Consider the following 12,986-nt stretch of genomic DNA (forward strand, 5'->3'; position numbering starts at 1 on the left):
AAAACCCCAACAACCAAACAGTGACTTACAAGTCACTCAACCCCTCCACATAACACCAGTGGGGGGAAGACTAAGTCAGTTTTATCAATCGTGGGTGGATATAACAACAGACACTTGGGTCTTAGCAATTATCCAACATGGTTATTGCATAGACTTTCTACAGATCCCTCCAAATATCCCACCAAAAACACAAAAAATGTCAAAACAGCATTTAGACCTCCTAGAAATAGAAGTTCAAGCACTACTGCAAAAAGAAGCAATAGAACTGGTACCTAAAAGAAATAAACACAGGAGTCTATTCACTGTATTTTCTAATACCCAAAAAGGACAAAACACTGAGGCCAATCTTAGATCTCAGAATACTAAACACCTACATCAAATCAGACCACTTTCACATGGTCACGCTACAGGAGGTGTTACCACTGCTAAAGCAACAAGATTACATGACAACCTTAGATCTCAAAGACGCGTATTTCCACATACCGATACACCCTTCGCACAGGAAATACCTAAGGTTTGTATTCAAGGGAATACACTATCAATTCAAAGTCTTACCGTTCGGTATAACGACCGCACCAAGAGTATTTACCAAATGCCTAGCAGTAGTAGCCGCACACATCAGAAGGCGGCAAATACACGTATTCCCGTATCTAGACGATTGGCTAATCAAGACCAACTCGCTAACAAAGTGTTCACAACACACAGAGTATGTCATACAAACCCTCTACAAACTCGGGTTCTCCCTCAACTACAAAAAATCACACATTGTGCCGTGCAAAATACAGCACTACTTAGGAGCGGTAATCAACACAACAAAAGGATTAGCCACTCCGAGTCCACAAAGGGTTCGAAATTTTCACAAGGTCATACAGGCCATGTATCCAACACTAAAAATACAGGCAAAAGTGGTTTTAAAACTCCTAGGCATGACGTCCTCATGCATAGCCATTGTCCCAAACGCAAGACTGCACATGAGGCCCTTACAACAGTGCCTAGCATCACAATGGTCATATGCACAGGGTCACCTTCTAGATCTGGTGTTGATAGACCGCCAAACATACATCTCGCTTCTATGGTGGAACAGTACAAATTTAAACAAAGGGCAGCCGTTCCAAGACCCAGTGCCACAATACGTAATAACAACAGATGCTTCCATGACAGGGTGGGTAGCACACCTCGATCACCACTGCATCCAAGGACAATGGGACGTACATCAAACAAAACTGCATATAAATCACCTCGAATTACTAGCAGTATTCCTGGCGCTAAAAGCATTTCAACCCATCATAACCCACAAATACGTTCTTGTCAAAACAGACAACATGACAACAATGTATTACCTAAACAAGCAAGGGGGAACACACTCGACACAGCTATGTCTCCTAGCACAAAAGATATGGCAAGGGGCAATTCACAACCACATTCGCCTAATAGCACAGTTTATTCCAGGGATCCAAAATCAACTAGCAGACAATCTCTCTCGAGATCACCAACAGGTCCACGAATGGGAGATTCACCCCCAAATCCTAAACACTTACTTCAAACTTTGGGGTACACCGCAAATAGACCTATTTGCAACAAAAGAGAACGCAAAATGCCAAAACTTCGCATCCAGGTACCCACACAGACAGTCTCAAGGCAATGCCCTATGGATGAACTGGTCAGGGAAATTTGCATACGCTTTTCCCCCTCTCCCTCTCCTTCCATATCTAGTAAACAAATTGAGTCAAAACAAACTGAAACTCATATTAATAGCACCAACATGGGCAAGACAACCTTGGTACACAACACTACTAGACCTGTCAGTAGTACCACACGTCAAGTTACCCAACAGGCCAGATCTGTTAACACGACACAAACAGCAGATCAGGCATCCAAACCCAGCATCGCTCAATCTAGCAATCTGGCTCCTGAAATCCTAGAATTCGGACATTTAAACCTCACTCAAGAATGTATGGAAGTCATAAAACAAGCTAGAAGACCATCCACTAGACACTGCTATGCAAGCAAATGGAAAAGGTTTGTTTGCTACTGCCATAATAATCAAGTTCATCCATTACACGCATCCCCAAAAGATGTAGTGGGATACTTACTACACTTACAAAAGTCAAATCTAGCCTTCTCTTCCATTAAAATACACCTTGCAGCAATATCTGCATACCTGCAGATTACCCATTCAACTTCACTGTTTAGGATACCCGTCATTAAAGCATTTATGGAGGGCCTAAGAAGAATAATACCACCAAGAACACCACCTGTTCCTTCATGGAACCTTAACATCGTCTTGACAAGACTCATGGGACCACCTTTTGAACCCATGCATTCTTGCGAAATACAATTCTTAACCTGGAAAGTTGCATTTCTCATTGCCATCACATCTCTAAGAAGAGTAAGTGAAATTCAGGCGTTTACAATACAAGAACCTTTTATCCAAATACACAAAAATAAGGTTGTACTAAGAACCAATCCTAAATTCCTACCAAAGGTTATTTCACCGTTCCACTTAAATCAAACGGTAGAGTTACCAGTGTTCTTCCCACAGCCAGACTCAGTAGCTGAAAGGGCACTACATACATTAGATGTCAAAAGAGCACTAATGTACTACATCGACAGAACAAAGGAGGTTAGGAAAACAAAACAACTGTTTATTGCATTTCAAAAACCTCATACAGGAAACCCAATATCAAAACAAGGTATAGCCAGATGGATAGTTAAGTGCATCCAAACCTGCTATCTTAAAGCAAAGAAACACCTGCCCATTACACCAAGGGCACACTCAACCAGAAAAAAAGGCGCTACCATGGCATTCCTAGGAAATATTCCAATGCACGAAATATGTAAGGCAGCCACATGGTCCACGCCTCACACATTTACTAAACACTACTGTGTAGACGTGCTATCCGCACAACAAGCCACAGTAGGTCAAGCCGTACTGAGAACTTTGTTTCAGACTACTTCCACTCCTACAGGCTGAGCCACCGCTTTTGGGGAGATAACTGCTTACTAGTCTATGCACAACATGTGTATCTGCAGCAACAGATGCCATCAAACTGAAAATGTCACTTACCCAGTGTACATCTGTTCGTGGCATTGGTCGCTGCAGATTCACATGTGCCCACCCGCCTCCCCGGGAGCCTGTAGCCGTTGGAAGTTATCTTCAACATTTGTACATTTGTACATTTGTATATATATATATATATTACTTAACCTTAATTTGTACATACTTATTCATTCCATTGCATGGGCACTATTACTAACACACACAACTCCTACCTCACCCTCTGCGGGGAAAACAATCTAAGATGGAGCCGACGCCCATGCGCAATGGAAGCAAAGAGGAGGAGTCCCTCGGTCTCGTGACTCGAAAGACTTCTTCGAAGAAAAACAACTTGTAACACTCCGACCCAACACCAGATGGCGGACTGTGCACAACATGTGAATCTGCAGCGACCAATGCCACGAACAGATGTACTCTGGGTAAGTGACATTTTCATTACTTTACGTAAAAGAATACAGGGAATTCACTGAAAAAAACAGAGGATACAGGGACATTCTAGTGAGGTTCTGAATTTACTTGTACAAAACCAAAGACATTAAGCATTTACAATTGGAGCTCTTTCAAGTAGCTATAACCGTGCCCTAAGATAACTACAAGTCGCGCCCTCACCATGCACTAATTAACCCAGATTTTACAGCACTCATAAACTTCTGGAACATTATTAAAAATATAAATAAAGCATTAGCAGTCAAATTATTGAAGAAAAAATTGCATGGTGGGTGCAGCACGATTTATAGTTACCTAAGGGCACGATTGGATATCCCTTTTTTTAAAATGTTATTTTTTTTTGCAAAGGTTTGTCAATCGGTGCCAAAGTTTTTAGCAAACCAAAAACTGCTCTTTCTATAGGAAAGCAGGGTTAACTGTAAGTACCTACTGGCGACCGCCGCTACGTAATATAAACCTAGAATGGGTGCGCCGCTGGGGAGCAGGTGGGAGCCCTGGCACAATATAAGTTGCAGGTGCTCCGGGTGGGACTAGGGCACCCACAAAATGTAAAAAGAAAAGAGCAGTTAAAAACATGCTTGGCTTGAGGACCAGAAGGAAGAGAAGACAGTGGCTTAGTCGCTCACAAAATATTCACTGCTGCTTTACAGGATTGCTCCGTAATGCCTTGCGAAGGGCTTTTATTTTGCAATTTTTTCCTTTGTAATGGTACCCCATAGAAGCATAGAGGCACCACCATAAATGTATTTAAATGCTGTGAGGGCTGCAGGGAGTGTAGCAGACCCCAGGGACATTTTAAGGAAACTTGCAAGTCTTAAATACATGACTTCAGGAGAGCTTGCCATCATTATCAAGGCACCCCAAGCTGGCGCTATATGCTCTTCAGCTAAAGTGCAGGGACCCCTTGTTGTTTCTGTGGCTATGTGACCTGAAGAGTGTTAAAGAGGTAAACATATTTTGATTCAAAGTGCTTCATTTAAAAGATTTAAGAGTTACTGTTACTAAAAGGTATGTTTTCAACTAACGGATTTTGTTTTACATTAGTCTTGTTGGTAAATTAGCTGATTTTATTAATTTGGTGACTTTTTGACAAAGCCAAGAGGTCTGCTTTATATATTTTGATATGATGGACAGTCTGTTAAATCTAATAGGCCTGTCTTTTATATACTGATGTCCTAAAACCTTGGCCAAACCAGTAGGTTTGACTTATTTAAAGTGACAGATTATGATGGTCAGGGCCTGCAGCCAATTCCACTCTGCGCACAGCCTTCCTGTATGATGGGGGTTGGCCACAGGGTCTGGCATAGTTAGGTTTAGTAATAAAATCTTTTAAAAAAGAAAAACATAAATTATCTGAAAAACAAAGGTTAAAATGACATACTTAGGCATGGTAATAATATAATAATAATATCGAATGGCATGGGCAGCAACAAAACGATGGATTAAACCCAGATCTGTGACTGGGGGTGAGTGTTTGCATTGTCAGCACTCAGTCCATCATCCTTTTGTGTTGCTAATGTCGCCCTAAGTGGGAAGGGTATGCCCAGATGTGGGTCTCGTGCTTCCCATGCCATTGGATTCAAGCTAGCCTGGCTGATGAGGGGTGAAACCCCGAAACCGGTCCCAGGATGCTTGTTTCCAGTCCAGGGAAGACCTGGCCTGGCAGTTCGGGCTGGACTGTCCCTATGGGGAACAGGGTCAAGACTGATTTGCATATGGCTGGGTCCAAACTGGAATGGCATGGGCAGCAAAAAAACGATGGATTAAACCGAGATCTGTGACTGGGGGTGAGTGTTTGCATTGTCAGCACTCTGTCCATCATCCTTTTGTGTTGCTAATGTCGCCCTAAGTGGGAAGGGTATGCCCAGACGTGGGTCCCGTGCTTCCCATGCCACTGGATTCAAGCTAGCCTGGCTGATGAGGGGTGAAACCCCGAAACCAGTCCCAGGATGCTTGTTTCCAGTCCAGGGAAGGCCTGACCTGGCAGTTCGGGCTGGACTGTCCCTATGGGGAACAGGGTCAAGACTGATTTGCATATGGCTGGGTCCAAACTGGAATGGCATGGGCAGCAAAAAAACGATGGATTTAACCCAGATCTGTGACTGGGGTGAGTGTTTGCATTGTCAGCACTCCGTCCATCATCCTTTTGTGTTGCTAATAATATGTTTCTTTACCTCACAAAAATACTCAAATTCACAGCCTAAGGTTAAAGTGACATAGATGAAAATGTTAGTTAAAACATAACATTTAAAACTCAAAACTCACCAGTTCTAGTTAACTAAAGTAATTATAACTGGCACCTTCGCCATGCACTGCTTGCGACCTCACATATTACATCACTCGTGATATGTTCTAGAACGTCATTTAAAACATCAGTGGAATCTGAAATGAGATAATTGTTGACATCATTGTGCATGGCGAGGGCACACGTTACAGTTAATTTAGTTGAATATCCGTCATCTTTTGAGTTTAAAGTTTTGTTTTAACTGACAATTTTTCACCAAAATATAGCAGCACTTTAACCTATTTTTTGTGAATGAATGAATGAATATATATATGTGTGTGTGTGTGTGTGTGTGTATATGTGTGTATATATATATATCTATATAGATAGATAGTGTATGGCTAATTTGATAGTACGTTCAATCCCAAATCATGCAGCTGTTTTCTATAATAAAAAAAAAAAATACATGGTGGCTTGCGCTACACTTGCTATGTATTCTTTGTTTTGACCTTTGGTTTCAGAGTGACAAATGGATTAAAAACATAAATTGTTGCCCAGTCTTTAAAGACTTCAGCTTTCATATGCATTAAAATAAATTCTCGTGGAGTGGTCTCTGCCCATAGCTGGAACAGCATCTGTAGTTCTCATAACTAAAAGTAGTTTTCCCCAAAGCTTTTAAAACAAAACATGCTTTTGTTGTAGTTCTTTGTTCTTAGGTGATATGACTATGTTATTTCAAAGTAGCTTTCGCTATAAATGACAACATATATACAACCTACTTAATTTTTTTTTTCTTTTAAATGGGATGTAGACAATCCCAACTTAGTGACTTTTTCCATTTCCACGTAGTCATTTTTGTCGCTTTTCGCTTGAAAAATTGATTTTTCAATTGAAAAACATTAAATAAAAAAACTCTTGAATTTTCATGGCCTCGTTTTGGTAACTTTTGTTTCCTTTTGTCCCTAGGTAGATCACCAGTGGTCTCTGAACTTTTGCCAGGCTTTCAGATAGTTAACATGGAAGGTAATAATGGCCTTATGTTCTTCCATGTCAGTTTTGGAGTGAAACTTTGGCCCACTGAGCTCCCGATAGTGCTAGGTGTGGTTGATTTTGTTTAACAGATTGCTTGTTATTTGTGTGACAAGAATGTAAGCAAGATTGTAGTTAATCATTGTCTTACTACTGAATGTTATTGATTGCATCCACGTTCTTTCTTCTCACAATTCTGAATTGTGTGTCTTGGCTTATGTGAAAACATTTCTTTTACATGATACTGGTAGAGATTAACCACCTGCTGTCTACCTATTATCCAATTTTATGCAATCAAAAGGTGGTTACCTTACAATACCAAATGGTCACTTGCTGAATACCCTAAAACATTTAGCGCTTTATACATGGCCCTGTTAGACTTCGGCAAGCGCAAACAGTCACCATTATGGGTTTTCACTAAGTGGCCTAATGTTTGTCCCTTAAAACCTTAAAATACATTTAAAATATTTGATCATATTTATTTTCTATTTAGTGCGTGCACCTGGCTGTCAACTGCTTCACTAGTTTGCTACTTCTCCCTCCAGTAAACGTCTGTCCATTTCCCATCCATTCACACAGAGTAAGCATTTCGCAAACTATCACAAGCACCGTAATGGACAATTGCAAGATGGAGCCATCTTAGTTGCATCTACACAAATGAGACACCCTCAACCCCATAAAACCACAAACTAATCCTCACTACTCACTCTAGGTTCTTCAATTCACATTCACTAATAGAAAACGTCAATATTTAGCAGACCGGCCACACTTTGACTTACTGCTGACAATGGTTGCACCCATGCCGCTGTCCACAAAACCAGTCTGCAAATTCCACTGCTCCCAGCACCATCCTTCCTTTCTCCTAGCCTAGCCACAACACCAGTCAACTAGTCATACACCTGCTTGGCTAACTTGTCCGTCCTACAACTAAAGCATAGGTTCATCCCAAACTTATCTGAGTTCATGTAGACAGCTAACATTATTAACTCCATCAAATATATCAGAGGCTTCAGAGTAATTCACTGTTACGCCTCATACCTTCGTGAACCTTATCAGTACAACCCCACTCTCGTCACCACTTTCACGCACTCCCAAAAGCAGCTGGCTGAAGCATTTCATATCTGCTGTTCCTTTATAAATTTGACAAAACCCAACCTCTGTATTGCTTTGACCACAAGACACGTCCCTTCTTCATAACCAGTTCCTCCACAAAGATCATCTCTAACCCACTCGACCTTCTTACCAATACTGTTAATGCCATCTCTCCTCCAACCAGATACAGCATGGATTGTCTTGTCTGCCTGCTCAGTGCCTCTCTCCCTTACCTCTCCTACACTAGACCAAAAACGGACAGTCACACCTCACACCCTCTGCATTTGGTACATTCTGCAATTAAGTTAGCAAATATAAATCACCATCACCTCCAAACACTACTCGCATCACCAGATTTTCCAACAACAAATTAAAGATACTGCTGGGAGATATTCTGACACTGTTTCAATACCCTTTCATAGCATTTGGAGTGCTCAAATGTACCAGCATGACCAGATGCTTCATTAACGTATTGAATTAGTTGATGATATAATTTACATCACAAATGTCCACCCTGAAACAGCTATCCTCCTTGTACAATCTTATCCTTACACATATTCCAACCCATGTAATCCATGTGCTGGCCATTGGAATAAACGTTTTTAAAAGCAACACGATAAGTTGATGATAGCTTTCTTCCCTGACCCACAATCAGCTTGAAAGTAAATTAAAATTCAAACATTGCCATTCCCAAAAGCCAAGCTTGCTCTCCTGTGGGCTCTCAAACCACTGTACTATCACCCACCACTGCTTCCTATAGCATACTTCGAAAAGGGAGTCAGGAGTCTGTTCCAAGAACACCTTCCAAGCTACTCCAATCATACCAATTTGGGTTCTGGCAAACAAGATCCACTGACACAGCAAATATTCAGGTGGCAGACAATGCTCCAAATATTTTGCAGATTGATGCCCTTGCGGACTAGTGTTCCTCAGCTTGTTGGTGGCCTGTGACCCAGTTGTGTACCTGACACTGCTACTGAGCCACCCATGACTCCCTACTATTAAGGTGGGTCAGGGAATGAGAGGGATGAATGTGGCTGTCTGTTTGCTCCCTCCCACGTATGATGTACACCACAATAAAACAAGTGTTGTTTTCGTATTGTGATATGTATTGCTACAGAGCATAATAGGCTTTACTGACCCACCTCTGTGTTATGCAGTAGTTACATTGAGCCACAGTGGTTGCCACTACAGGATTTCCCACTGAGCATTGTGGCACCAAACGCAGCTGTACCTCAGTATGTCTTTGGCCAGTAACTTCTACAAGCTCTGATCACATCAGAAGCGGTTGACAAGCCTGTAAAAGTCCTCTCAGTGCAATGTGTGTGGTACAGGCAGTACAAAATAATGCTTACTTCCATTGTTTGTCACTAAAGTCTCAACATGCAACATGTGCTGCGTAGCCTTCAATGCTAGAGTTTTGTTCTTGTAAATTCACCAGAAATGCAGAAGTTGTGCTGTGTGAGAATGGCCTGCTGCTGAGTTTATGGATAAGTGCTCAAAAGTTCACAGGTGCCAACTGCTGGCCCTCACTGGTAAGCTGCTGCTCCCACAATGGGCAACAGCCTGCAATATCAGTATCAAAAAGTGGAGTTGAATGGTGTTCACAAGCCTGTTCCCTTCCTGCCTTGATTCACAGCTATTGCTGAGATCATGATCCAACACCATTCAAACAGTAGCAACCACTATTGTTTTTCTCTAACCGAGTGGAAACTGTGTGCTTTTATGAGATCCCATCTGTCCATCTAAAAAACTGAAGCAAGCCCATGCAACATGGTTCTTGCTGAGCATACTGTACAAAATACAACCTTTCTTCCACAAAGCGTTGTCTGCTCTTTGATTCCGAATCTCATTCCTGCTCATTGGTGGGTGAAACCCAATCTAATGTGGTCTCCTTCACACCCCTCTGATGCTACTAAAGCCTTCTCTTCCTGTTGTAGACCATCATATTACTAGCAAAGAACAATTTAACCTTTCCACATATATATTCTAATTATTCAATTGTTCAACTTCTTCACAATGCGTTCACTACAAAAAATGTCCTGTAAGACCTCCCAAACATGTTAAGACTGCCTAGTTAACATTGGCACAACAACTAGTTCAAAGCTTGCATGTGCTTGAAATCCTAAAATTAAATACACTAAAAACACCTAAGTCTTGTTCTCCAACGCCTCCTATATGTAATGCTTTCCTTTTCTCTTCCAGTTCTTCCAAAAGGTATGATTTAATCCTGCTCTCTCCATTTTTCCTTCCAAATCCTTGTTGAAACATCTTTATCATGCTTTATAAACTTATCTGCGTCCTCTCTGCAGGTCATGTATCCTTATTGGCACGTGCAGTACCATGCTTCTCCTCAATGCCAGATCAACCATCAATACTTCAGTTACAATAAAAATAAAATGTTGATGCAATAACTTCCTCAGTCAGATGGTATGCATTTCAAAAGAATGGAAACAATATTATGCCTATTGGCGATAATATGGAATGAGAAACAATTGTCTTACTATACGTTTTCAAATGGTCCTGTGGCAATATTCAGTTCTCCCAGGAGAAAAAACATGACATAACTGTGGTGAGGAACTGCCAGCGGGTGATAATCACAACTGCAAAACTGCCACATTTACTTTGAGTCTTAAGCTAGTAGCATAAGGCACACTACTAAGTTCTTGCAACTTGAAATTTGCCATTCAGGGTGTGTGTCTCAGAGGAGAATTGGAAGGTGTTGTGTCCAGTGGTCTAAAGAATAATTCTTGTCAGAATAAGAAGTATAAGAAAAATAAATTGCAGTACATTAAGAATTCCTGCCAATATCAATTTATCTGTGCAGAGGTTTTCAACAAAAATGGATGTGGATGTTCTATTCCCAAAAAAATGAATATAAAACAATCAAAAATGAAGAGCAATGGCTCAAATTTACATGGTAGTTTTTAACTAATATGGCCCAGATTCAGGCTACACAACATTAATATATCTTAATAATACTTATGTTTAAATTCAGACTGATTTCATGTCCATATCCACGCAAATGGGTTTGTGTGGATCAACATGTTTTGGCACTCAGCCACCCTTTGAGGGTTATGACCTCATGACAGTTAAGACTGATAAGAAGGAAGTAGTGAATCTTCAAGAGCAAATTGCGTTTTGGTATTTTAAAAATATTTTTATTTGGTTTTGTAAGTCATCATAGCTAGGGCTCAAACAATTGCCTGTTATAAAGAATGATACATATCATTACAACAGGTATATTTACATACTTACTACCAATGACCTGAGGGTACTATATGTAACTATTATAGCCTTAGAGCCTGCCATAGTGGGATACACTGGCCATTAAAGGCCCGCTCAGTCGTTAAAGGCCCGAGCCGAGGGCAAGTTCCTTTATCAAGGGAACTGGACTTTAATTGCCGGGATAGCCCTGCTATGAACCGATATAAGGCTATTTAAACATTCCGCCACCAGATTGCAGAATGTTCTAATAAATAAAACAAAGTCCTCATGGATCCCATGGGGATTGAAATGCTCTCTGACTCCATGAGACCTTTTTTGTCACAGCTGTTGCTGTGAACAAGGAATATTGGAATGTTGAGGCTCTTGGCTTTCTTCAGCCGTTAGAAGCCTGGAGCAGTCCATTGTGTCCAATGGAGCTCCTAACATTTCAATGTTCTAATATAGCCTTAGAACCCGCCGTACCGGGCTCTACCGGCTTTTAAAGGCCCGCTCCCACGTTAAATGCCCGAGCCGAAAGTGTAATTTCTGTTTTTTTTTTCTTCCTTCTGGAACTTGTCAGAGGTGTGGCCAGAGAAGACCGAAATGTTAAGGAAAAGTGGCAGCCATCTTTAAACAGGAAGCCTACTTATAGTTTCAATGGCTTTCTTTAAGAAAGTGCCTATTGTCATACTTTTAGTTTAAGAATAGGGCATTGGAGAAAACTTTTGGCGCATTTCTAAATGACATTATTTATTTTTTCCACTGATTCAAGCTGTCATACAGTCTGTTAACCCCCCGCCGCCGTTTTTAGAAACACTAGAGAAGCCTTCTATAGCATGGGAACAGTGGTATGATGCCTTCGAAACCTATTTGGGTGCTATTGGAGCATCAAGATTTAGACCTGAAAGGAAAAAAATGCTTGTTGTTGCTTTCCTTAGGTTTCGAAGGAAGATCTGTGTTTACATTTACCTGATATTCAGTTGGAGGATGGCAAAGAACTTGACGAATACGAAGAAGCCCTAAAGAAATTAGCCTCCATGTTTGATGCCCCATCAAGTTTGGTTGTAGCTAGGCATACGTTTTTTAGGAGAGAACAGAGGAGCAGAGAAGACGTCAATACTTACATATCTGCCTTAAGGAAACTTTCTTCAGAGTGTCGCTTTGAAGCTTTTGCTGATCAGCTGATACGTGATCAGTTCATTTGCCACTGTACGAACAAATCCATTAAACAAAAGTTATTGTCCATGGGAGATCCATCTTTATCAGAGTCCATCAGCATTGCCAAGGGTATTAAAACAGCGATTAAGTCAGCCAAAGAATTGGAACGCTCACATGTGGAACAGATCAACGTGGTTCAGAGAACAGACGAGAGACGTAAAGTGATCAATTCTTCATCCAGCAGAGGAGTTGGTGCCGTTCAAAAATACTTTTTCAAACAAACTAACATATGTTTCTGGTGTGGTTTTCCACTACATCTGAAAGGAGGAAAGAGTTGTCCAGCAAAAAATGTGCAAAAGTTTGTCAAGATTATTAGCACCAATGTCAATGCTGTTGCTGATGAGAGTGATGACAGAATGGATGAATTGATACGTGAAATACAGGAAATGATTCTGGCAGTGGGTGAACATGACATAAGAAGTGGTAATCGTAATCACTGTATTGACCCGTACGTTTTGGTTCAAGCAGGAGATAAACACTTAAGATTGTTGGTTGATTCAGGTGCCAGTATCACAATGATTACTCCAGAGTTAATGGAACAGAATTGGGGTACATGGAAGTTGGACCCACAAGACAGGTCACCAGTATCATATGAAGGTAGGAGAATCAACTTAGTTGGTTTCTTTGAGGAAGTCCTAGTTTTCAAGGGGCAACGGATTTTTGGAAAGGTCTACGTGGCAGCCAAAGGTTTGAACATTTCAGGTTGGTTTC

General features: G+C 41.0%; 1 protein-coding gene across 4 annotated transcripts in view; it reads left to right on the forward strand.

Annotated features, from left to right (window-relative positions):
• The window catches only part of LSR (lipolysis stimulated lipoprotein receptor), a 225,389-nt gene that overhangs the window by 54,503 nt on the left and 157,900 nt on the right, over positions 1–12,986 (forward strand). For 3 of the 4 annotated variants that reach the window (XM_069239546.1, XM_069239547.1, XM_069239548.1), the window contains exon 4: positions 6,696–6,752. The exons of the other annotated variant lie outside the window; for it this stretch is intronic. In XM_069239546.1, coding sequence (XP_069095647.1) covers positions 6,696–6,752 — 57 coding nt within the window. The remainder of the gene's footprint in view (positions 1–6,695; positions 6,753–12,986) is intronic. 4 annotated transcript variants of the gene reach the window in all.

Source organism: Pleurodeles waltl, chromosome 6 (assembly GCF_031143425.1).
Source record: "Pleurodeles waltl isolate 20211129_DDA chromosome 6, aPleWal1.hap1.20221129, whole genome shotgun sequence".
NCBI classification, from domain to species: domain Eukaryota; kingdom Metazoa; phylum Chordata; class Amphibia; order Caudata; family Salamandridae; genus Pleurodeles; species Pleurodeles waltl.